Below are 27,376 nucleotides of genomic sequence, written 5' to 3'. Positions count from 1 at the left end.
AGTAAGAGGCAGAGCCATGATTTGATGTTGGGATCTGTGGCTCTAAACATAGTTCTCTTCCCACTGTACCTCTTAGCATGGGTATGTGATTGGAAGTAGCTGAAGCACTGCCCTGGGAAGGGGGGGGACAGAGACCTTGGGGCACTGGCACTGGGAGGGTGCTGGTGTAGGTGGAAGGGACAGGAATGAGGATGTACCTGGAATTAGGAGCTCATCTCAGCCTGGCATCTGGTAGCTTCCTCATTTAGCAGAAAAGTCTTTTTAACTAGGTGCTAAACTCACATACTCACATAGAAATCACATCACTTAAAAATCAGAAGAGATCTCAGAAGTCACCAAGTCAGACTAAAAAGGAATCCCCCACTTCACATATATCTGACAAGTGGCCATTCAATCTTTTTGAAGACCTCTGAAAATTAGAAGTAATCACTTAACAAGCATTCATTAAGTACCTCCTCAGGGCAGGTCCTACTTGGAGTCTGAAAAACTCATTTAAAGGAGTTCAAATCTGGTCTTAGACACTTACTAGTTCTGTAATCCTAAGCAATGCATTTAATCCTCTTTGCCTCAGTTCCCAGTCTAATGAGCTGGAGAAGGAACTGGCAAAGCACTCCAGTATCTTTGCCAAGAAAACCCCCAAAAAGTGGGACTTGACTCAACAACAAAATGCTTCTATTAATGCAGCCCAAGATCACATCACCTCTTTTGGTTCTCCTATCACAGGACTTCTATTGAATGACCAATAAAACTTCCATCTTTTTCAGAGAAACTGTTTTATAAACATACCTCCCCATCCTAAACTGCTGAATAGAGAGTCAGTGCCCTCTCAATTGAATGTCCTTTAAATTCAGTACACTGAGGCAAAACCCTAGTTGTCTCCCTCCCCAATAATGACCATGTACAAAGTACTTCGCTCACAACTACATGAGATTGGTGGTATAAGTATTATTATCTTCATCTTATGCATGAGGAAACCAAGATGTTCAGAGATTTAAATGTCCTGCCCAAGTGCACACAGCTGTGCTGTATCTCACCTGGAATTGGACCCCATTTCTCCTGATTTCAAGTCCAGCACTCTACTATACAACATGACCTCAAGTCCAAAGCTCTCCCCACATACAAGCTGGTACAGTGCCAAGAGGGCTGCATTCAGATTTAGGAAACACCTGGGTATGAACTCTAGTACTTAATAGTTGCATGACCATGTGCAAATCACTAAATTTCTCTGACACTCAAGTTTCCTATCTCTCAGTTGCAATGTTTGGGTACTAGACCTGTGGTTTCATTGCTTTGGAAAGGGAATTCCCACTGCAATGCAGAATGATGGCGGCTGTTCTGCAGGCCATAGTATGAGAGTTGCCTGTGGGCACTGGCAGGCTAAGGGAGTTGCCCAGTGTCATCCACACAGTGTGGGGATAAAAACTGTCCAACCCATAATAAGAGAGACTGAGGCAGAGCTCTGAGCCAATGGCACTTTTTCTCTCCCTCTTTTTTTTTTTTTTGGTGAGGCAATCGGGGTTAAGTGATTTACCCAGAGTTACACAGTTAGTGTCAAGTGTCTGAGGTCAGATTTGAACTAAGGTCCTCCTGACTGCAGGGCTGGAGCTCTATCCACTGCACCACCTAACTGCTCCCCAATGGCACTTTATTAAAGGATCCCTGGTCCCTTCTAATGAAGTGGTGGACCCCAGATCTTCCTCACAATCTGAGAGGCTTCCTCCCTCCTGGACCCTATTTTTATAGGGCTAGATATCTAGACATTCAAGAATAGCTAATACTAAATATAGAATAATTCCATTGATTGACATACAATGGATAGATGAAAAAAAGGAAAAAATATATCAGCAAGGTCACAGGTTGGGCAAAGCATGGAGCATTTCCACTGACTAGATGGTTACAAGATGGTCACCTGCTCAAAACAAGGAATATCTCCACTAAGTGGTCATAAGATGGTCACCTGCTCAAGTTGGACAAGAGAGAATGGTCAGGAGGCACAAAAATAAAATTGGGGGACTTTTCATGTCCCCCACACTGGGTTTGGTCACCATGACAAGGAAAAACAAGGGTGGAGGGTCTCTAAACACTGATCGAGTGAATTTACAAATATACAGAACTTATAATCACTACCCCTAACAGAATCACATCAAATTGATCAATACTTATTGGAATACAGTAGGGGTCCTCAATGAAGCAGCTTTCTCAACAGTATCTGATAGAAGTCAAGAGTTTGAACCCAGGTCTTCCTGAATTGAGGCCATCTGGCTGCTATTCATTGCCCCATTCTGCCTCTCATCTGTAAACTAGGATTAATAATGCCTTTTAGCACCTACCTCACATGGGGTGCTATAAGGACCAAATGAGATCACAAAAAATACAGAATCACAAATGAGACCAATAAGGATGAATTTATTATCTGATATTTAGCAAATGTGATTTTTTTTAAAAAAAGCTTTTTATTAACAAGGAAATCTAGAAGACCTAGAGTAACAAGGCAAATTTGACGTCGTTGATCATTCAGAATTGGGCCATTCAAATCCATGAATGGAATATTGTTCTGGATTGATATGGCTTATTTAAGAAACACAGAGGTAAAAGGGGGCCAGGGGTAGAATATCTTCATTTGAAGAATTCAAGAACCAGAGAAGAGAAGCATGGACAAGATTGAGAAACAGATGTAATTTCCCTTTAGAGTATACCACAGACCACCTAAACGGAAAGAAGAAATAGATGAGGAATTCAGGAAATTGTAAGCCTGACCAGAGGCATGACATAATCAGTGGGGGATTGTAATCACCCAGATATCTGCTGGAGCTTTAACTCTCTATGCCAAAAGCTGAATAGCAAATGATTTGTCATGAATGCATAAAACAGACTGGATCCATTAAAGATCAGAGTATAATAAAACACTTGGGAATGATCCTCTTCAGCTTGTAGTATGGAAGCTGAATCTCAAATTAGTGAGCATTGACTCTTTCTTTCATCAAGCAGGTGATGCTTATCTTCTGCCAGAGGAAGTCTGGAAATCAAAAGACCACAGCCAGGGAGCCTGGGGATGGGTTGAAAATTCCTCCATAGAGAAATGCTCAGAGAAATGAATAGCAGCAAGCACAAAGATGAGCGTTGACCGGACAGATAGTCATGGGACCAACTTTTGTTCCTGGAAGTGGGGGTCCTGGAGAAAAGATGGGTGTGACAAGCTCCGTGAATAAAATAGGGTCGAATCTATAAATGAGGGAGCGTTTGACAACATTGTAAAAGAGGAGAGTGCCAGTGGTATGCTCCAGGTACACCCCGACCCTTGGCACAGGGTCCTTTATTTGATAGTTTAATTGTCCAGGACAGGTTTGGAAATAGTAATTATTTTCCTTCTTCACGCAGCAAAGCAGGAACACAGAGGCAAAGGAGTCTAGGTTACTTCCTCCCCTCAAGTGTTCTGTACGGATCCCCAGTCCCCACTGAGGTACTTGTGTCACATCCACCTCCCAATATTGTCTGCCTGAGCTGAAGGCCTGCTCAGCAGAGACAAAATGACAAGCAAAGTTCTCAGGATGGTCAGGATCCATCTCCCAGCCTTCTCCAGCCCTCATACTCTTCAGATCCTCAGAAACAATCACATAGGAACTGGCTGATTGAGGATTCACTCTGATGTCCACTCTGAATTTGTTGAGGATATCTATCATCCCAGTAATGGGGTGCTCCATCAGGTCTGGAATGACAGCCTTGGGACTTTGGGAGAACACTGACTCACTCCTTCCCAACAGCTCCCTGAAATCCTTCAGCAGCTCAATAATGGGTTTGTGTCTTGATTCTTGCAAGTCGGACATGATTTCCCAAAGGTTGTGTATATGCTGAGATAATCTATCCTTACTGGTCCTTTGCTCTTCCTTCAGCCTTTCCAGACATTGAAGTTCTTCCTCCATCAGGAAGTGGTGCAAGTTGTAATATTCTCCCATAATCATCCGATTCCAGTCAACTAAAGGTCTCGCCATCTCCTTCTTGACCTGAGAAAGAAGTTTCTTGGCTTCCTCAAAATCCTTCCCCACACGATTCAGAATCCCCTGGAGCTTCCTCCTGTAGTTGTGAGCAGCTTCTGCCACAGGAGAGAGTGTGTGAGCCTTGTGCTCTGGAGTCTGGCTACAGAGGACACAGAGTGCCATCTGGTCCTCCTCACAAAAGAGCTTGAGGACTTTCTGGTGAATGGGACATTTGCTCTGTTCTTCAGTACTCTGCACAAAGTGGGAGCTGAGCTGCCTCACCTTGTCACTCAACTTTTCCAGTGCCACATTGAGTTCTGGGAGCTTTCTGGTACGGCAAACTTGCCTGCATTCAGGACAAGAGAAAGGTGAGGTTCCACCTCTCCAGCTCCAGGAGAGACATTCTCTGCAAAAGCTGTGCCCACATTCAGTGGTAACTGGCTGAGAAAAGTAGATCCTGCAGATTCCACACATGGTTTCACTCTGCATTTTCAGGACTAGTTCCATAGCAGCAGCCATTTCTTCTCTCTGAAAAGGTAACCAATGTTTCATTCCCTCACTTCACACCCCTGGAACTTTCCCTTCCCTCTGTGGATGTGGAATTCAACTCTCCAAGTTAAAGTCAAATGCCCTAGGAGGACTCTTACCTCTTTCCTGTAGCAACTGAGATTGAAGAGAATTCAGTTCCACTCGAAGAAATGTTTCTGATCAGGATGATCCTCCTCTTTTATAGAATGGAGCCCCACCTCTGTAGCACCTCCCTGATGAGATGAGGATTCGCCTTGCCTCAATGCTCAGATTCAACGAGTTAATGCTTCTGGTTGGTTGACTTCTGTGGATGGACAGCTTTCACAATGCTGAGCCCCTCTGAGGTTTTGCACTTTTCAGGAGTAGTCCCAGCCTTGCTTGAAATAGGATGCCTTTCTTTTCACCTTTCATTACAAAAGGTTGACAGCATATTGAATAGAGAAGTGCACTTGGAGTCAGGACACAGTGATTTCTGCCTCTGAAGCTTCCTGGCTTTGCAATCCTCTTCCTTATTTCCCACCCAGCTCCACTCCATTGGGATTTATCTGACTGACTTTTCCACTCAGCCCTCCAGCTAGAACCAGTCTCTCCTGGTTCTCCTCCTACCTATCTGCACCCCCTCCTGCTCAGTCTCCCTTTATGAATTGTCATCCAAATCATGCCTTCTAATGGTAAGTGTCCTTCAGGTATCAGGATGATTTCTTGACTTAATGATAATTTCATCCTGCAAAGCATGAAGGATTTTAAAAAGGGAAATTCTATTGTAGATCTGATTCTCAATAACAGGAAGGAACTGGTTAATGGATTGGAAAGACTTGAAACTTGGGGACTAGTGACCACTGCCTCTTAGAGTTAGTGACAAGAATGGATGCCTGGGCACTTGGACATGCACCTTAGATTTCAGAAGATCAGACTTCAATGTATTTGGAGAAAAGATTCCATTGGGGAAGTTAGCCCAAAAGGGATGGTAAATTCATAAGAATGAAATTCTGAGGACACAAAGGGAAATTCCAATGAGGAGAAAAGGGGAAGAATTATCTGAAAACACAGAAGTGTATGTACAGGAAACTCAACACTTTCCAGATAGCTGTACTCCTGGATTTCACCAGAATCTCATCAGCCTGAAAGATCACATCAACCCATAAAGTCCCACCTCTTCGATATCCCACTGTTTCTAAGGCCCCTCTCAGCTTCCCTCTACTTGGAGAAGGTGGAGGGTAGAGGGTGGAGAGCTCCTCCCAAATCCTCCATTTAAGAGAGATGCTCAGGGCAGTCATCTCATAGTTTCCCACAATTTCCCATCTGAATACATTCCTCTGGACTTTATCATAGGGTTCCTTTGATGTCCCCACTTTTCAGTTTCTTTTTATGTGTTATTTTCCCCCACTAGATTGTGAGCTCCTTGAGGGCAGGAACTTTCTTTTACCTTTCTTTTATACTCAGTACTGAGCACAGTACTTGACTTGGAGGAGGGCTTAATAAATTTGTATTGACTGACTGACAGCCTAATTAGACTTTTCTGCACAGACTTTTTCTGTATAGACTTTTCTATGTACAGAAGAGGGAAACAAATTTGGGTAATAGAAGAAGAAATGGAAAGTTAGCCAATGACCCCCTAGGAACAGTGTTAAGACTTTCTTTGGATGCAGATAGTCTTTCCTCCTATGTCCTTTGTAATTAATTTGGGCATTTAAAATAGTCAGAATTACTTAATTACTCAAAGTTGTTCTTAAAACAATATTGCTGTTACTATCTACAATATTCTTGTGATTCTGCTCTATCCATGTTTTTCTAATATCAATGAGCCCATCATTTCTTATAGCACAATTGCGATGGAGTGATGAGACCAGGACCCCTAAAAGGAAAAGATTATGCCTTTGAAAGCAACCCAGTCCCTCAATTTTCCCAAACATTTCAGCAGCCCAGATTACTGGAGCCTCTGCCCAAGGCAATTGGCCAACCCCAACCCACCTAGATCACCTAATTAGCTCACTTGACTTTCTTTTCACTGTCACTCTTGGCCCACCCCAGACTACTTGCATACACCCACTCTTTAATCCCATCTAGATTACCTAATTAGCCTACTTGAGAGCCTACTTTCACTGATGTACCTGCCCCCCCCCCGACTATTTGCCACTCCTTAATCCCATCCAGATCCTTTCACAGTCTCACCCCCATTAAATTGAAGGTTCACTAAGAACCTTGCCTGCTCCTTTTGTCCTTACAAAAAACTTTGCCACTGACTAGAAGATAGTTTGAGTGCCTGAATTCATTCCAGGTAGACACCACCTTGTACCTTGACATTTTGGGGTTCCCAGCAACCCTAAACCACATCAATAGTATTCCATCACAATCATATATCACAACTTATTCAACCATTCCACAATTGATGAGCATTCCCTCAATTTCCAATTTTTTGCCACCACAAAAAGAGCTGCTATAAACATTTTTCTGTATGTAGGTCCTTTTCCCTTTTTCATGATCTCTTTGGAATATAGACTTAATAGTGGTATTGTTGGATCAAAGGGCAAAGCTCTTTAGGCATAGTTCCAAATTATTCTCCAGAAAGGTTGGACTAGCTCACAACTCTACCAGCAGTGCATTAGTGTCCCAATTTTTCCACATCCCCTCCAGCATTTGCCATTTTCCTTTTCTGTCGTGTTAGCCAATCTGGTAGCACACAACTCTATAAAAGGTTAGATTTCTCAGGGGTCATTTCTTTGGCCAATCTATTATTACTCATGAATTGGGCCAATTTGTAGCCCAGTGGCTATTTTGCTTACTAGTCTCAGGGCATGGACATATTTTGAATGTACACCTAGATCTGGTAAGGGTTTTAGAAATCATCATGTCCAACACTTCCATCTTATAGATAAGATTACTGTAGAGAGTAAAAATGACACTGAAGCATAGGGCAAAATATCATTTTATTAACAGTGATACATACACTGTTAGTAAAACACATCTCAGCAAGAAGCCAGGGGCCTACACATGATCAATTTATTAGTTAGGGTTGCAGTAACCAATAAATTAGGTCAATGGTCTCTCTTTAGATGACCAAAGACCTGGAGTGAGGGCCTCCAGGGTCTTCTAAACCTAAATGTATCTTCTTTCTGATTGGCCCATCTGATTGGTACATCATTTGGACCTCCCCTGGCAAAGACAAGTCAATCTTGATTGACTGACATTTTGATGAGGTAGATGAGAGTTACCTCAGTTCCTCCCAGTTACTTCAAGGTTGGGAGGTGGGAGTGAACCTCAGATTATAGGATTAATCTGCAGGGGGGATGGCAACTGGGTTGACCTTCAAGTGTGGTTGATCATGATCCTCTTGGGCAATTAAGGAATGCTAATTGCTTTTTGAGACCCAGATACCTCTAGTATATCTTGACTAGAAAAAACACCTCAATCAAATTTCCCTACTCTACCCTCCACCACCCCCCTCCCCTCCCCTTGACCTCCTCCTTGGAGACCAAGTCACCCCTGACTTTGAAAAGGAGAAGCCAAAATACTAGAGTGGTCCCCTGGGGAGGGCCTAGCCCAAGCTGGTTCTCTGTTTATAGGTAAATAGAATAGGGAGTCCCACTTTCAAGGGGTTAAAGAGCAGATGCCCCAGGGGCTAGGAGTGATCCTATTCCTTAACCACACCTTAGTTTGGACCAAGAGAGGTCTCTTTGAACTAGACTGAGAGAGGGGTTCTGACAAAATGGGGGAAAAGATGGATTACAGAGTAATAGTAATTATCAAATGATACAGCATAACATTAATTTTCCTCAATATCAAGGCTCAGAAAAGTGATTCTCCCAAGGTCTCACAGGTAGTAAGTGGCAGAGCCATGATTTGATGTTGGGATCTGTGGCTCTAAACATAGTTCTCTTCCCACTGTACCTCTTAGCATGGGTATGTGACTGGAAGTAGCTGAAGCACTGCCCTGGGAAGGGGGGGACAGAGACCTTGGGGCACTGGCACTAGGAGGGTGCTGGTGTAGGTGGAAGGGACAGGAATGAGGATGTACCTGGAATTAGGAGCTCATCTCAGCCTGTCATCTGGTAGCTTCCTCATTTAGCAGAAAAGTCTTTTTTAACTAGGTGCTAAACTCACATACTCATCTACAAATCACATTCAAGTCAAGTCAGACTAAAAAGGCATCCCCACTTAGCACATATCTATCTGACAAATGGCCATTCAATCTCTTTGAAGACCTCTGAAGATGGAGAGTCCACTACCTTTAGAGGCAATCACTTAAACCTCAATTAAGGATCCTGAGCCTCAGTGAGATAGAGCAGGCAAAAACCAGCACCAGGACCCCCTATGAGCTGATGGGGTTTTGGACCTCTTTTGCCATTTGGCTTAGGCTATTTTTTAAGGTGTTGTTTCTTCAGTATTTGGGGGGGGGGTCTCCTTTACCAAGCTGTTGATTTGTTTTTCATGATTTTCTTGCATTACTCTCATTTGTCTTCCCAGTTTGTCCTCTACTTCTCTTACTTGCTTCTCAAAATCCTTTTTGAGTTCTTCCATGGCCTGGGACTGATTCATATTTTTCTTAGAGGCTTTGGATGTAGGAGCTTTGACTATGTTGTCTTCTTCTGGTCACATGTTTGATCTTTTTTGTCACCAAAGAAAGATTCTATGGTCTGACTTTCTTTCGGAGTTTGCTCATGTTCCCAGCCAATTACCTGAGTTTTAAACTCTTTGGTAAGGTAGGGGTCTGCTTCCAGTGCAGAGAATGGACTGTCCCAAGCTTCAGGGGTTTTGTGCAGCTGTTTTCAGAGAGACTTCTAGGGACTTGTAAATTTTCCATTCTTCCAAGGTGGTACTCACATGCTGATGGGGATGGGATCTGAATCCCTAAAGGGAAAAGACCATGTCCTTGGCATTTGGACTCCAAAAAGGAAATTCACCTGAGGCTATAATTCTATCAACTGGCCTTTCATTGTGGCTACACACAATCTCCCAATTCTGTTCTGTTACCTCCCAATTGGCCCTGGACACTTCCCACCCTTAATCCTGTCTAGACTCCATTCTTCCTTGGAGTTCTGTTCACCCCAGCTTACTGGCCACTCACATCCAGATCCTTCTTAGACCCCTCTTCCATTCACCCCAAACTACTTGGCCACTCTTACATCCCTCTCACAGTCTTTCTGGTATATAAAGGTCCATCTTGTTAAGATCTGGTCCACTTGCATTGGTGATACAAATGCTTAGATTCCTTAAGAGTCTGGTCAATATGGCAGATGTTTTAATAAACCTTATCTTTGTCTTTTGTCATGGGTCAAATTCATTTGGGCAGGACCCTCATATTGTGATTTTGGGGTCCCAGCACCTCTAAGCCTCAACAGTGCCTCAGCCTAGTCAGGGGACAGGCAGACTCTAGCTCAGAAAACTGCCACATCCTTTAGCACACTCCTCAGAAAACAGGTATAGCCAACCCCATATGTTCCTACACAAACAGGCAGCCTCCAGGGACCAGACCCCTATGTGCTTTAAAGTAGCCTGGAGGAAATGCCTCAGCATATGCTAGATACCAGCACCCTGGCTCAGCACCAGATAACCTGCCAGATCCCCAGACTCCAGCAGGATCAGCCATCCCCGACCCCACCCCCTCAGCCTAGCACCAGACAGGAGCATCTGCCATGGGTCTCAGGGCAACATCAGTGCAGCACCAGGTAAATATTGAGGGTCTGCAGCCGTTGGGATAAGAAGCCTGAGACAGTGCTCTTTCCATTCCAGGAGCTGAGCTCTAATTTAAAAGAAAGGAAAAAGGCCAAAAAAGATGAGCAAAAAAGAAAAAATCTGACCCTAGAAATTATTATGGTGACAGGGAAGATCAAGACACAAACTCGGAAGAGGACAATGATGTCAAAACACTTATGGGCAAAACCTTAAAGGAAAATGAGAAGTCATCTCAAGCCCAGAAAGAACTCATGGAAGAGCTCAAAAAGGAGCTTTAAAATCATATAAGAGAGGTAGAAGAAAAATTGGGAAAAGAAATTAGAGTGATGCAAGAGAATTATGAAAAAAAGAGTCAACAGTCTGGAAAAAGAAAACAATTGCTTCAAAAGTACAATTGGCCAAATGGAAGGGGAGATACAAAAATCTACCGAAGAAAACAACTTTTTAAAAAGTACAACTGGCCAAATGGAAAAGGAAGTACAAAAGTTAACTGAGGAAAACAACTCCTTGAAAGTTAGAATTAAGTGGAAGCTAATGACTCCATGGGATGTCAATCAAATTCAAAAGAATGAAAAAATAAAAGAAAATATGAAATACTTCATGGGAAAAACAACTGACCTGGAAAGTAGGTCCAGAATAGATCAGAATCATTGGACTACTTGAAAGCCATAATCAAAAGAAGGACCTGGACAGCATCTTTCAAAAAATTATCAAGAAAAACTGCCCTGATATCCTGGAACCAGAGGGCAAACAGGCATTGAAAGAATCCACCAATTACCTCAGGAAAGAGATCCCAAAACAAAAGCTCCAAGGAACATTATAACCAAATTTCAGAACCATCAGGTCAAGGAGAAAATACTGCAAATGTCCAGAAAGGAAACAGTTCAAATATTGGGCTTGTCACAATCAGAATTGGAGAGGACATTAAAGGAACATGATATTCCTGAAGGCAAAGGAGCTAGGAATACAACCAAGAATCACTTACCCATAGAAATTAACCATAAAGCTTCAAGGGAAAAAATGGTCATTCAATGAAACAGAAATTAGAAGCTTTCATAAGGACAAGACCAGAATTGAACAAAAAAAAAAAGATCTCCAGTAACAGGAATCAAGAGATGCCTGAAAAGGTGAAAAGGGAAAGAATACATAAGGGATTTAATGAAGCTAAACTGTTTATGTCTCTACATGGGGAGATGATACTTGTTATTCTTAAAAATTATGCCACTAATAGCATAACTAGAAGGAATATACATAGACAGAGGGAGTGGGCATAAGGTGAACTTGAGAAAATGATATAAAAAATAATTAAGGGGTGAGAAAGAGGAGTACACTGGGTGCAGAAGGAAGGGAGAGATATAATGGGGTAAATTATTGCAGGTGAAGAGGTGTGAAAAACCTATTTCAGTGGAGGGAAAGATGGGAGAAGTGGTGATGGGCATGGATTGAACCTTACTCTCACCTGTATTAGCTCAAACAGGTAATAATAGTTGAATATAGAAATATATCTTAGCTGACAGGGAAGTAGGAGGGGAAGAGATTAAGGAAGGAGTGGGGGGGGGACTGAGAGAAGAGAGGGCAGACTGAGGAAGGCAGTAAACAGAAGCAAAAAATTGTCAAGGAGGGAAAGGGTGAAAAGAGAGACAAACAGGAGGAAGAATAGGATGGAGGGAAATACACGGGTAGTAATCATAACTGTGTATGTGAATGGGATGAACTCTCCCATAAAATGGAAGTGGATAGTAGAGTGAATCAAAAATCAGAATCCTAAAATATGTTGTTTACAAGAAACACAATTGAAGCAGAAAGACATGCACAGAGTAAAGGTAAGAGGCTGGAGCAGAATGTATTCAGCTGAAGTAAAAAAGCAAGAGTAGCAATCCTGATATCAGATAAAACAAAAGCAAAAATAGATCTAATTAAAAGAGATAAGGAAGGAAACTACACCTTGCTAAAAAGGTACATAGACAATGAAATAAAATCAATACTAAACATATATGCACCAAGTGGTATAGTATACAGATTCTTAAAGGAGAAGTTAAGTGAGTTACAGGCTCATGACCAAACAAAAGATAGAGCATTCTGAAATGTAAAATAGATAACTTTGATTATATTAAATTTTAAAGCTTTTAAACAAACAAAACCAATGCAACCAAAATTAGAAAGAAAGCAGCTTGGAAACAATGGAAAAAATCTTTATAGCAAGTATCTCTGATAAAGGTCTCATTTCTCAAATATATAGAGAACTGAATCAAATTTATAAGAATACAAGCCATTCCCCAATAGATAAATGGTCAAAGGTATGAAAAGGCAGTTTTCAGTTGAAGAAATCAAAGCTGTTTATAGGCATATGAAGGAGTGTTCTAAATCACATTTGATTAGAGAAATGCAAATTAAACCAACTCTCAGATACCACCTCACACCTTTCAGATTGGCTAATATGACAAAAGAAATTATAAATATTGGTAGAGGATGTGGGAAAATTGGGACACCAATGCACTGTTGGTGGAATTGTGGACTGATCTAACCATTCTGGAGAGTAATTTGGAACTATGCCTAAAAGGCAAACTACACATACCCTTTGATACAGCAATACTAGATCTGTATTCCAAAGAGTTCATGAAAAAGGGAAAAGGATCTACATGTACAAAAATGTTTATAGCAGCTCTTTTTGTGGTGGCAAAATATTGGAAATTAAGGGGATGCCCATCAATTGAGGAATGGCTGAACAAGCTGTCATATACGAATGTAATGGAATACTATATTGCTCAATAAGAAATGATGAACAAGTAGATTTCAGAAAAACCTGGGAGACTTGTATGAACTGTTGCAAAGTGAAACGAGCAGAACCAGGAAAACACTGTACACAGTATCAGCAACATTGTTTGATGATCAACTATGAATGACTCAGCTCTTCTCATCAACACATTGATCCAAAACAAACACGAAGGATTCACAAAGGAAAATGCCATCCACATTCGGATAAAGAACTGATAGGCTCTGAAGGCAGATTGAAGCCTACAATTTTCACTTCATTCTTTTTCATGTTTTTTTTTCTTTTGATCTGTTTCTTCTTTCACAACTGTGACTAACATGGAAATATGTTTTACATGATAGCACATATATAATCTATATCAAATTGCCTACCATTTCAAAAAGAAGAGAGGGGATGGAGGAAGGGAGAAAAAATTGGAACTCAAAATCTTGTAAAAATGAATGCTAAAAATTTTCTTGACATGTAGTTGGGGGGAAAAATACTATTTTAAAAAATAAGCATTCAGAGCACACAAAGCCAGTGACTAGGCCCTAGGCTCCCAACACAAGAAGCTTGGGTCAGTGCTCTCTGCTCCCCAGCAGGACAGCTCAATCTCTTTAAAGGCCAGGAAATAACCAAACACCATGAGCAAAAAGAAACGTACCATGAATTCATATTTTGAGAACGTTGAAGATCAAGGCAGAAATTCTGAAGAGGACAACATTGTCAACAAACCCACATCTGGATCCTCAAAAGGGAATATGAACTGGACTGAAGCCCAAAGAGCCTCTTAGAAGAGCTCAAGAAGGATTTTAAAAGTCTAATGAGAGAGGTAGAAGAAAAAATGGGAAAAGAAATGAGAGGTATGTGAGAGAGAGTCAATAGCTTCAAAAAGAAGGACAAAAATTAACTGTAGAAAACAAGTCCTTAAAAAATACAATTGGCCAACTGGAAAAAAAAGTACACTGAAGAAAACAAGTCCCCTAAAAAATACAATTGGCCAAATGAGGAAGGAGGTACAAAATCTAATAGAAGAAAACAATTTGCTAAAAATTAGAATTGGGCAAATGGAAGCTAATTGGCTCTATGAGACAGCAAAAATCAGTCAAACAAAAACAAAAGAATGAAAAAATAGATGAAAATGTAAGATACCTCATTGGTAAAACAACTGACCTGGAAAATTGATTCAGGAGAGACAATTTTAAAATTATTGGTCTACCTAAAAATCATGATGAAAAAAAAGAGCCTACACAGTATCTTTTAGGAAATCATAAAGGAAAACTTCCCTGAGGTCTTAGAACCAGAGGGTAAAATAGCCATAGAAAGAATCCACCAATCACCTCCTGAAAGAGATCCCAAATTGAAAACGCCAAGGAATATAAATAGCCAAATTCCAAAATTACAGGTCAAAGAGAAAGTACTGCAAGCAGCCAGAAAGAAACAATTTAAATATCATGGAACCACAGTCAGGATTACATAGGACTTTGCAGCTTCTACATTAAAAGACTGTAGGGTATGGAATATGATATTGTGTAAGGCAAAGGAGCTTGGATTGCAACCAAGGATCAACTATCCAGTGAAAATGAGCATGATCTTTCAGGGGAGGAGATGGATATTCAATGAAATAAGGGACTTCCAAACCTTCCTGATAAAAAGACCAGAGCTCAACAGAAAATTTGATCTTCAAATACAAGACTCAAGAGAGACATAAAAAGGTAAATGGGACAGAAAGAAACAACATGTTATTAATAAGGGCAAACTATTTACATCCCTACAAGGGAAGATGACACTTCTAACCCTTGTTAAAGGGGGTTTACATAAACAGGGTGGGTATAAGTTGACTTTGATGAATCTGATAAAAAAAAAATCTAATCAAGTAAATGGATCCAAGTAAGTGGATTAATCTAAACTAACTAAGAAAATGTACTGAAAGAAAAGGAAAGGAGGAGGCAGACAAGGGTAAATTACATTACAGGAAAAGGCACAAAAACCTATTACAGCAGAGGGAAAGAGAGGGAGATGAGCATTGTTTGAACTTTACTCTCATCAGATTTGGCTCAAGAAGAGAATAACATAATCAGTTAGGTACTAATACCAATAGATTTAATCCTTCTCAGCAATACAAGGATCTACGACATCTCCAAAGGCCTCACGATGAAAAATGCTATCCACATCCAAAGAAAGAACTATGGAGTTTGAATGCATATAGAAGCATACTATTTGCTATTTTTTTTCCTTCTGTTGTGTTTTGTTTCCTCTTTCTGGTGGTTCCTCCAATTGGTTCTAATTCTTACTTACAACATCACTAATGTGAAAATGTTTAATAGCAATGTATATGTATAACCTATATCAGATTGCATGCCCTTGTGGGGAGGGAGGGGGAGAAAAATTTAAAACTCAAAAGCTTATGGAAGTAATTGTTGATAAAAATAAATTAATTTTTTAAAAGATTAGTAAAAAAAATAAGCATTTATTAAGTTCCTGCTGCTTTTTGTCCTTTGTTCTCGAAGAGGACCATGACATCAGGGAGGTAATGCCATGACGTGAAAGAGAATTGGATTTAAGTAAGAGAGGACTGTCTTAGGGCAGCTAGGTGGCTAAGTGGATAGTGCCCCACTTGTAGTCAGGAAAACTCATCTAAAGGAGTTCAAATCTGGCCTCAGACATTTACTAGCTGTGTGACTCTGGGCAAGTCATTCAACCCTGTTTGCCCCATTTGCCCATCTGTAAAATGAGCTGGAGAAGGAAAGGTCAAACCACTCTAGTGTCTTTGCTAAGAAAGCTCCCAAAAACAGGTCACAAAGAATGGGACTTGATTGAAATGACTCGATCACAAAATGCTTCTCTTAATGCAGTAGAAGATCCCATGACCTCTTTTGGTTCTCCTATCATAGGACTCCTAATAAACTTATCCAATAAAACATCCATATCTTTTTCAGATAAATCATTTGGCATAGATAGGAAATAATGCTCAAGTTACCATAATCTATAGTTCAGGAATCTTAAAAGGAAAAAATCATCCTTGTCTAACAAATCGGTCCGGTTTAAATCAACTCAAAATTCACTTTGAGTCATCTCCCCATAGAACTTGTGCCCCCTGGGACTCTTCTACCCAAGGAGGCTTGATGGACTGAAAGGCAAGTGTGTGAAGCAAAGACCTTACTTTTCATGATCTTCCTTTCCAGTTTTCTCCTCCTCCTCCCCCACCCACCCACTTTCTCAATGCCTTGGACTGACATACTGAAATAGCATCTCCCAAGTCCCTGATGGAGACCAACAGAGCTTATTATATAATCTCATCTCTCCTTCCAAAAACCTCAAGATCAATCTCAAAGAACAGCCCTCTGAACTTGGCAGTCGCTCGTGTGGGAAAGTCTTTAAACAAAAACAAATTTGTTGATGTACTGGACAAGAATCTCAGAGAACAGATAGACTGTCCCATGAGCCAACAGTGCCCTCAGTCACAGAATTTGCTCTGTTTTCCGCCTGCTGTCTGGCTACTTATACTGATGTGTACAACTGAAGGCTGCTCGGCAGCTTTCTTTAATACAGTAAAAGATTTTACGCCAAAGGGTCCTGGGTGATGCTGAAACAAAAGGAATAGCAAGTGATTCCTGATTATGAAGAATTATAAGGAAAATGTCTTAAGTTTTTCTTTCCTACCCAGCTTTGTCCTGCTGATGAATAAGCGCTATTAAGAAATGAAAGAATGATTAATTCTCTGTTTGTGCAGGAAGCTCAACACCAAAGGTGAGGTACATGGTTTTCCCAGTTCAAGATGGGAAAAGATGTGAACTACTCACAGTTTAAAAACAACAACTATGGTATGTTTCCTTCTGAAGAGAGGGGAAGGCTATCTCTGGCCACATTCCACTCCACTCCAGAGCAATGTGAAAGTTTCTGTCTCTGCCACATGGCAGTGAAAGACAACATGGCAGCACTGAACGGATTTCTGCTCCAAAATAGAAATCAAAATAAAGATTATTGTTCCCCAAGGAAGGAAGTTGCCTTGATAACTTCTCCTTTCCCAAGCTGCACACTGAAGGAGACACGGTGAAGAGAGGTCTGGGTAATATCAAAGGGGTTCCCTTAAGCCAGGGAAAGAGTTTCTTGAGAATAGGTATCTTTCTTTTATTTATCTTTTATTTCTTGGGAAATAAAAAAAAAACCAGGAGTGTCATCCCATCCAGAAAATGCATGCTGAAATCACCTAGGCTGGGAGAGGAGAAGGAAGGCAATAAGAGACAGGAAAGGAATCTAACCCTCAGGTTTGTATCTATGACACAGGTTTATGGAGTGTTCAGGGAGCACTAGCACTTCTGGTGTGAGGGCTTACCAAGCCCTTTTCAGGGCCGTTCATCCTGCCCTACTCTCACTTGTGGCTTCAAGAAGCTGAAGCATGGACAGTGGTCACAACCCAGTTAAACTGTCTTGGCAGATGAGCTAAGCCAGGTTGAGGGAACTGATAGGCCTCAAACCCATTGGCGAGTTAGGGGGATGTCTACCCTAAGCATGTGAAGACTTTTCCCCAGTAGAATGGATGGATGAGAACAATTTGTACCTACAGCCAGGAAGGTGGCTGAAGAAGGCACTGTGGGGCACCTAGAGAGTGTTAGAGCTTGGCCAGACATTGAAGATGCCAAGGTCACCCACTGCCTCCCAAGCCGTTACCATCTTGACTTTTGTCTTGCCACTGGACTTGGATGACTGTGGAAGAGAGAGTAAGGATGATGAGTATGCAAATCTGCCTCACTTAAATCCAATTCACACATATGTCAGAACATCACCCTGTGATATCATTGGTCCTCTTCAAAAAGGAAAGACAAATAACAACAACAGCATCTATGACATAACTATCTTCTGGGGGGCTGTTGGATGGTACAGTAGATAAAGCACCAGTCCTGGAGTCAGAAAGACCTGAGTTCAAATTCCATCCCAGATGCTAGCTGTGTGACCCTGGGCAAGTCACTTAACCCCTGTTTGCGTCAGTTTCTTCATCTGTAAAAGGGGGGTAACAGTTGTGAGAATCAAATGAAATATTGATTAAAAACACTTAGCACATTGCCTAGCACTTAGTAAGCACTATGTAAATGTTAGCTAGTAAGAAGTAGTAGTAGTAGTAGTAGTAGTGTTATTATGCTTTCAATGTCTGCTCCCAAAAACAAGGTATCAGAAAGAAAGCCTCCCCAACACCAAATAGGTGGAGAAAAGGAAGACAACCCTATGCCAAGAGAACATAAGAATCTTTTTAAAAAAATGACTTTTCTTAGTTTTTACCTTGGGACTAAAAGGATTTTTTCTTTTTTTTTTTTTTTGGTGAGACAATAGGGGTTAAGTGAGTTGCCCAGGATCCCACAGCTATTAAGTGTGAAGTGTCTGAGGTAAGATTTGAACTCGGGTCCTCCTGACTCTAGGGTTGGTGCTGTATCCACTGAGTCACCTAACTGTCCCCAACAAGAAAGATAATTTCCTTTTTTTTTTTTTGTAGTAAGGCAATTGGGGTTAAGTGACTTGCCCAGAGTCACACAGCTTGGAAATATCATGTGTCTGAGGCTGGATTTGAACTCAGGTCCTCCTGACTCTAGGGCTGGTGCCCTGTCCACCGTGCAACCTAGGTGCCCTTTTTCTTCCTTTTTTAAGGGAAGAGAATGAAATCTGAAAACTATAAGCTAATAAGATTAATTTTGATTTCTGGAAAATTTTTAGAACAAAATATTAAAGGGATAGTTAGTAGACCCTTAGAAAAGAAATGGTAACCCCAAAGAAGCTGATCTTCACCAAGAACAGGCCATGCTTGATCAACCTGATTTCCCTTTCTGATAGGATTACCAGGCCAGCAAAGCAAGGCAATATTGTAGATTTAGTTTATCTTCAGTAAAGAATTTAACAAAGTATTTCATTCTCTCATACTTATTTGGTGGTATTCAAAATGGCACTATGTTATCTGGATAGTAGTTCAGTTAGGTGATTTTGAAATTGGTTGAATGGCTAGACTCAAGGAGAAGTTACTGAAGGCATTATATCAACTTAGAAGGAGGCCTCTAGTAGTAGTGACTCACTAATCTATGGTTGACCCTGAGTTATTTTAGGTTAGGAAGCAGAGTTAGAATTCAAGATCATGACAGGCTAGAATATCGGGCCTGAAGAAATAAGATGACATTTAAGAGAGATAAATGTTAATAGTGTGTCTTTGGATTTAAAACAGTCAACTTCAGAAGTATAATATGGAGGAATTATTCCATGACAACAGTTTATCTGAAAAAGATCTGGAAGTCTTAATGGACTGCAAGCTCAACAATGCAATATGGCAGGCAAAAATCAATTAATTTGTTCTTGGGATGTGTTACGAAAGTCATATTGTTAATAGGGAGGTGATAGGTCCATTGCAGTGTGCTCTGGTCATATAACATGTAACATACTGTATTAAATTCTGGTCACTACATTTTAGGAAAGATGCTGACAAGCTGGAGAATGGGCAGTGGAGGGCGACAACCAAGGATGATAAAGGTCAGCCAGTCAATAAGCATCAATTAAGCACATACTATGTCCTTGAGATCATGCCAGCCTAGAACAAGGCAGGCTATATCTCCTTCTCATGGTTCTAGGGGCACCCCAGAAGGGTTAAGATGTCTCCTGTCTAACTCCCATGGGATCTAACCTCAATTCTGGGTGTGTTCCCCACTCTACCCCCCGTGACTGGCATCCCTTTTCCCATTTAACTAATTAATATAGATTTTTTAAAAGATATGTATTCCCAAGAAATAGCAAGAACAGAAGTATAAACATTTACCTGCAAGATCTCAGGGGCACATTCTCCCCTACACCACTTCGGTCTCTGAGAAGAGTGGGCTCATGTTTAGACAGTTTCTACATAGCACTGGCCACACCAAAGTCACTTCAAAATTCAATATCATTGCTAGATGAGTTCTTGCTTAGCCACTGCAGGGCCAAGTCCTGAAGATTGCTCCTCACCGCTTGAGGCCTCAAAGATGACATGCCAGAAGGAAAAACCTAGCATGTACTTGTTTCTTTGACCTTTAGAAATGCACAAGATTGTAGCTTCCAATTTTTACCTACAACAGAACAGAGAGGCAAAGAGCCAAGGCCCATGTTCATGGACCTCACCCGGCCTCAAATGGAGAAGGTTCAAGGCCTCTGCCCTGACAACATTATCTCTATTTTTTCACCATAATGCCACTGGGAAGAAAGAAGTACATGAAGAGAGAAGAACAAGGTTGATTCGTGCCTTTTAAATCTCCCCTTTTTCTTTTCTCTAGTTCTGGCTATGTATCTACAAACAATCAAAGATACTCTCCTGTCCATGTGGTTGGTAGATAATAACCAATAACAGGATATCTGTGCGTGCTCCAAATCTATCCAAGGAATTTCCATTTCATATTATCATGACCCTCCTAGAAGCAGACTCCCAAGCTTCTTCCACGAGGGGAATTGAATTAGAAGCATTCTGCACATAAGAAGTAGGCTCCTCAGCCATTTCCCCACCATATGGATGCTGTTAATGGTGTCAGTCATGCTAAGCCAACTTACCTTGATCTCCAAGTTTCTCAGAGTGTCATAGACAACATTGCTTTGATCTGTGGCTATATTTGATGCTAATGGGAACAAAATATGACCAAGGTGCTAAATTTGACTACTAGACATTAACTCCATTATCCAAGTTATGGCTAACTCTGTCCAATGGTAGAGCAGGTAATGCTTCCTCCAAGATTCTTCTCCAGTATCTTTTTCCATGTCAAGTCCCTCCTGAGCCCCTCAGGTGTTAGCACTTTCTTACTCTTCAAATTATTGTGTATTACTTTGTCTCTACTTAGTATTTACTTATCTATGCTTATAGAGTAAATGCCAGTAAAATGTAAGCTCCTTGAGAGCAGGGACTATTTTGTTTTTGTATTTCTATCTCCAGTGGGTATACAGTGGGGGCTTAATAAATGCTTGTTGAAGGGCACAGTGGATAAAGCACCAGCCCTGAAGTCAAGAGGACCTGAGTTCAAATCCAGCTTCAGACACTTGACACTTACTAGCTGTGTGACTCTAGGCAAGTCACTTAACCCCATTGCCTAGCGAAAAACAATTTTTTTTTAAAACAGTGCTTGTTGAATGAAGTATCCATACAGGCACCAGTGTCACCATGGAAATTCTGATGACATCAGAGCCATCTCAATGACAGCTTTACCAGGTCAATTCTACAGCCTGTGATCAAAGAGTTCACTTTATTATGCATCTGCTGAATGCAGAGCACTCTTCCACGTACTGGGGAAGATACAAAGTCTAAGCAAAACATTGCCCTTGCCTTCATGAAGTTAAAAGTCCAGTAGAAGGGAAACATTGAAACCTCAGTGGATTCATGAATACAATGAATGTACTACTGCCTGTCTCATGGTGCAGATCACAGTCCCCTCCCCCATGCCTCTCATCTAGTACTGTTCTTACTCATGGTCTCTCATAAATCCCCAGGAGAAGATTCATCCAGTGTTCTGAAGGCCTTTCTCTTTACATCCCCATCCTGTAGCGCGGTACCCTGTCCTAATTGATGTTCAATACATTTTTATTGAATTCAATTGAATTTAATGGGCAACGGTACAGAACATGGGCTGCCTCTCCAGTAGCTATTCCCTGATCCCCCTACATGCTCAGCTCACCCATTTTTTCCAATCATAGATATTTTGGGGGATAAAACATTTATGTTACTTCTTGCATACACAAATAATCATTGGTAATATGCTGAGGTTATTTCTTCCCATTATTCAAAAATAAATATAACATAATATATAATCACCTAATATCCTCAGGTCCTAGTGCAGTGTCTTGTTGCAACTGACAACTTGATAAATGTTTGTTGAGTTGAATTGAATTGGAATGCATTCTGTAGACAAGAAGAGGGCCTCTCAAATAAGTAAAAGGCTTAGCACAGTGCCTGGCACATTGTAGATGCTTAGTAATGGTTTAGTATGTCCCCCTCCCTCCCTTAGCAGTAGATTCACCATTAGGATGATTAATCTGCCAGTGGTATGAAACACAAGGGCTAGAGAATGGATTTGACTGTGTGACCCTGGGCAAGTCACTTAACCCCATTGCCTAACTGGGAAAAAAAATAAAAGAATGCATTTGAGAAGATAGTATGTAGGGTAGATGGTAGGAGATTATTGATCAAATCAAATGAGATATGTGTTAAAATATTAATGTTAATTAAATTAATTAAAACATTAATGTTGATTAATATGTTGAAAATATTAACTACTTTATGGTAGTTGTTATTATCATTATCATTGTTATTGTTGTTGTCACAATAGTCCAGGCTAAGGGGTATGAGAACCTGAACTATAGCATGGACATTAGGAGCAGAGAAAAAGAAAAATATGCAAGAGATATTGTAGAATGTTGGAAAGCCTACAGCAAAGCAGGCAAGCTAATCTGTTGCTAATGAATTACTCTAATTATTGTGGGAAATAGTTTGGAATTATATAATAAAATTTATTCAATTGTATATATATGCATATATATACATATATATATATATATATTCTTTGAATCAAAGATAACACTACTGAATTTGCTCTTCAAGGACATTATTGGCAGCAAGAAAATACCCATATATAAAAAAATATTGATAACAGTATTATTTGTGATAACAAAAATGAGGAAATAAAATACGTATGCAATTGGACAAACTGTGGGAAATTAATGTAATGGGATATTATTGTGGTATAGGGAATGGCAAATGTGATGATTTCAAAGAAATATACAAAAACTTGTCTTTCCTTATATAGAATGAAATAAACAAACCCAAAAAAGTTGCACTGTGGCTACATGCATATAAAGATTACACTGGGTTTATGGATCTGGGTCATCTGCATAGAAATAATGGAACCAATGAAAGGACGTTGCCAAGGCAGAGACTATAGAGATAGAAGAGAAAAGGTCCAGAAGAGAGACAGTACACCTACTGTTAGGGATTTGATATAGATGACAATCCATCAAAGGATACTGAGGAGTTTTCATTTAGGCAAGAGCAAAACCAGGAGAGAGTAATAGCAAGAAAACCCAAAAAGGAGAGAGTATCTAAGAGAGGGTGATCAGTACTGTCAAATACAACAGGGAGGTCAAAAAGAATGAGAACCAAGAAAAGACCACTAGATTTGGCAAATAAAAGATCACTGTTAGCTTTGTCAAGATTAATTTCAATTAAGTAATGAGGTCAGAAACCAAAATGTAAAGGGCTGAAGAGTAAGTAAGGATAGGAGATATGAAGGCAAAGGGAATAGACAATTTTTTCTAGGAGTTTGACTAAGAAATAGAGGATAAGCCAAAGAAAATCATTCGAGAAAATGGGAGAGTCTAGTGAAATTATTTTAAAGATGGAAAAGACTTCATCTTGTTTGAAGGTGTTAGGGAAGAAACCAGTAAATAGGAAGAGATTAGACATTAGAAAGAAAGGGGAGATGGCTATAGCTGCAATCTGCTACAGAAGAAAGGAGGGGTTGGCCTTAAATAAACAAGGGCCACCTTGTTGTCAGAAACTAGAAAAAGTAGAAGGTGAGAAGTGGTGTTAAGGGACTTTGAGATAAGAAAAGGGGAGAAGATACATAGACCCAGATGTGAGTCATCTGCTTAAGGATGATCACTGAACCCATGGAAGCCTATGATGTCACCAAGAAAAAGAATAGAGAGATAGAAGAGAGCCTAGAAGGGAGCCCAGTAGAGGGGTATGATGTGGACAATGATCCAGGAAAGGATGCTGAGGAGAGGTCAGAGACATAGAAGGGGAACTAGTAGAGAGCAGTGTCATGAAAACCTAGAGAAGATAAAGTATCCAGGTGAGAGTGGCCATCACTGGCACATATGGCAGAGAGGTCAAGAAGGATGAGGACCAAGGAAGAGAACATTGGTTTTGACACTGAAGAGATGTAACTCTGGAAAGAACAGTCTCATGTACGTATTGAGGTCAGAAGCCAAACTGTAATAGTCTGAGGAGTGAGGGAAATGGAGGCATTCATGGTAGACAACTTGTCCTAGGAGTTTGACTGTGAAAGGAAATAAAGGTAGAGGGTGATTATTGGAGGGGATGGAAGGGTCAAGTGAAGAATCTTTAAGGATAGGGAGACCTAGAATGAAGACTAGAGTGATAGTGATAATTTCCAATTTGATCCGTGTATATCTTGCTTATACATAGTTGTTGTTACATCATCTCCCCCAAAAGATTGTGAATTCCTTGAAGGCAGGGTCTTTTGCCTTTCTTTGTAGCCTCAGTGCTTAGCACAGTGCCTGGCAGTAGGCACTTAATAAATATTTATCGACTGGCTGATTGTGAAGACAATCTACAGTGAGAGTTGGGAGGTGATAGCCGTATTAGAGTGGTTGGCCTTGGTGAGGAGGGTGGCCTTTACCTCAGAGACCAGAGGAAAGTTGGGAGAGCGGAATGATGTCTTGGGGGCTTTAAAATGGAGAGAAAGGGAAAAGAGAGGGCTTCCCTCTGAGATCATTGATCTTTACATGGACCTTCACAGACCCATAGACTTCGTTCTAGAGTTGACAGGGATGTCAGAGGCCAATCTTGCCTTAAAAAGGAATCTGCCCCATACTGTCTCCAAAAAGTGACCATCTAGTATCTGTTCAAAGACCTCCAGTGGTAGGGAACCCACTATTTTTGAGGAAGCTCACTGCACTATGGATAGCTCTAATTGTTTTAGGAGTACCCAAGATTCCCCTGGGCCTCTAGAGATGCTCCCCCAGGTCTGAGGCATTCTGTGGCTTAGCAATCACTCAAAACCATAGTTCACAAGATTCCACTGACTTGTCTACTTCTACCAGCCAACTGAAGGACATGTTTAATGAACTAGAACAGCAATGAAGTTACAAGAAAAAGATTCTTCGCGTGCCCAGTTGGGCTGCTACCTCATAGCTTTCCACACCAACCAATGGGGAAAGAGTATTCATTTAGAGAATACATGTGGTGTGACAACATGCATGGAAGGTATTTTCAGAACCGTTCATAATCTGATCTCTTCCTATCTTCCCAATCTCCTTATGCCTTACCCCTCATACTCTGAAATCCAGTGACACTGGCCCCATTATCGTTACTCAAACACCAGTCCATCTCCCAGCTCTGACCATTTTCACTGGCTCTCTGCCACGCCTGGAAAACTCACCCTGCTCATCTCAGCCTCCTGGCTTCCCTGACATCCCTCAAGTCTCAACTAAAGTCCTGCCTTCTATAAGAAGACTTTCCCAGTTCTCCTTAATCTTAGTGCCTTCCCTCTGAGATTACATAGTTGTTTGCATGCTGTCTCCTCCATTAGACTATGAATTCCTTGAAAACAGAGACTCATTTTCCCTTTCTTTGTATCCTCATTATTTAACATAGTTCCTAGCAAATTTGTTATTGTTCAGTCATTTCAGTCACGCCTGACTATTTGTGACCTTATTTAGGGTTTTTCTTCTCCAGCTCATTTTACAGACAAGGAAACTGAGGCAAACAGTTAAGTGACTTGCCCAGGGTCACACAGCTAGGGTGTCTGAGGTCAGATTTGAACTCAGGAGGATGAGTTCCTGACTCCAGGCCTGGCACTCTCTGTGCACCATGGTGCCACCTAGCTGCCCCTACAAACTATCTATGTTTGCTGCTATTGCTCCTGTCGGTGAAGTCTATATATTGCTATATACTGCTGTTGGATTTCACCGCCTAATTATCAACAACACATATCTCCACTGTGCTAGTTAACTGACTAACAAATAAGGAACACGTGTGGCCAGAGAATATGCTTAAAGAGTTATATACCAGAAACCCTTGTGGCCAGGGCATGTACATCTAGTGCACACACTTAGGGACAGGTGTATGTGGTCAGGAGACATGAATGACCAGAGCAATTCATACCTCCAGAGCTGTCTGTTTAGATCTTCTGATAGTGTCATTGTGTTGCTCTCTGCTGCCCCCTTCTGGGGGATGAGTAGAGCATCCTATCTGCTGTTTATTGCGCATCATTTTGCCTCACTCATCCTGTCTTCACTTTCCATCACGTTCTCTCCGTTGCTCTCACGATCATTGAGTTGCCACCATCGGTCATTGAGCCCGCTGAAGCTGGGCTTCAGCTGTTAGCCTCCTCAGGGCCATTTGCTGCTCTCTGCTTCTGGTTCTTGGGGGTATGGAATTTAGTAAGCCTCTCACTGACAAGGATCAACTTGTACTCTCTATTGCATAATCTAGGTCCATGAGATACCAACCCTGCCAGGAAACCAGCTAAAAGCTAGCAGAAATGCCAAAGCTAAGACTGTGTATTCTTCTGACTTCTTTTTTTTTCTTTTTGTTCACTTTCAGTCCCTGAATCTAGAAATTATTACTTGAGGTTAGAAAATTACTTTTACCTCTGATTAAATCCTAGATCATCAACCTATATCCCCAATACCTATTTAATAGACTCTAATCTCTGAAAAAAATAATTTTTAAACCACAGGAACTACATGGTGGCTGGGACAATGAAGCCCTCCTCATTTCCACGATGCTCCCTAATAAGCATGCAAATAAAGTTAAGGGTAACCAACTGCCAGGTGAAGCAGACGGGTCCATCAGCCTCCATCTCTTCCACATTCCTACTTTTATTTTACCTATTTATAAACAACAAAATCACTTTCTTCTCTACCACATTCTAACCAGAAGAAATTTTATTTGTCATCCTGCTTTAGGAAGTTTTTCTTCATCCTGGGATGACATCTTCCTTTCTATAGCTTCACAGAATCACAGGATAGCAAAGTCTGAGGCCCTATAATCCAAATCACACTTGAAGAGAAACCTCTCCTCTATAAAGTATCCAACAAATGATCGTTCAACCTTGGATACAAGACCTCCAGTGAGGAGGAACCCTCATTCCCCTGGGACAGATTATTAGATTTTTGAACATCTTTAATTTTCAGCAATTTTTCCCTTACATCAAGTTTGCAACTGCTTTCCCCCCCTCAAATTCTACCCATTGCTCCTACCTCTGACCTCAAGCTGAGCAAAAAAAAAAAATCTAACCCTTCTTCCACATACTAGCCCTTAAAAAGTTTAAGACAGCTTTCAATGTGCTGATCACCTCTGATTACATGGCTTCTCCCAGAACATCCATTTAAGGAGGGTGTCCAGGCCTGTCATGACTCAATCCATTCCAGCCTGTATTCTGAACTTTCTCTGCCATGCCCCAGAAACACCTCAATCCTGGAAGTTCATTCCAGTCCTGGAATTTATACATTAGCACTACCTTCTGCCCTTATAGCCTCCCTCTGATTGAATGGTTCCTCCCCAAACCTCTCTTTAAGGAGGGTTTCCAGACTAGTCATATTCCATTTCTCTTCATGCTGCACTCAGATCTTTCTCTATTGTGCCCTGAGCCGTTTGCCCCACACCTCAGCTGCTTTCAACTCCCTTTTTTTGCCTTCACCTATTAGAATGTAAACT

General features: G+C 41.0%; 1 protein-coding gene across 1 annotated transcript; it reads right to left on the bottom strand.

Annotated features, from left to right (window-relative positions):
* Positions 1 to 3,069: 3,069 nt before the first annotated feature.
* On the bottom strand, positions 3,070 to 4,493 carry LOC110195809 (putative E3 ubiquitin-protein ligase TRIML1). Its single transcript, XM_020968744.2, has one exon. It carries the CDS (start codon positions 4,491 to 4,493, stop codon positions 3,084 to 3,086), a length of 1,410 nt encoding a protein of 469 aa, XP_020824403.1. The 3' UTR covers positions 3,070 to 3,083.
* Positions 4,494 to 27,376: the final 22,883 nt, after the last annotated feature.

This window comes from Phascolarctos cinereus, unplaced genomic scaffold (genome assembly GCF_003287225.1).
Source record: "Phascolarctos cinereus isolate Bilbo 61053 unplaced genomic scaffold, phaCin_HiC Scaffold_4;HRSCAF=312, whole genome shotgun sequence".
Taxonomy (NCBI): domain Eukaryota; kingdom Metazoa; phylum Chordata; class Mammalia; order Diprotodontia; family Phascolarctidae; genus Phascolarctos; species Phascolarctos cinereus.
Note: the sequence above shows the minus strand (reverse complement) of the source record. Positions and strands in the feature narration are given on the sequence as shown.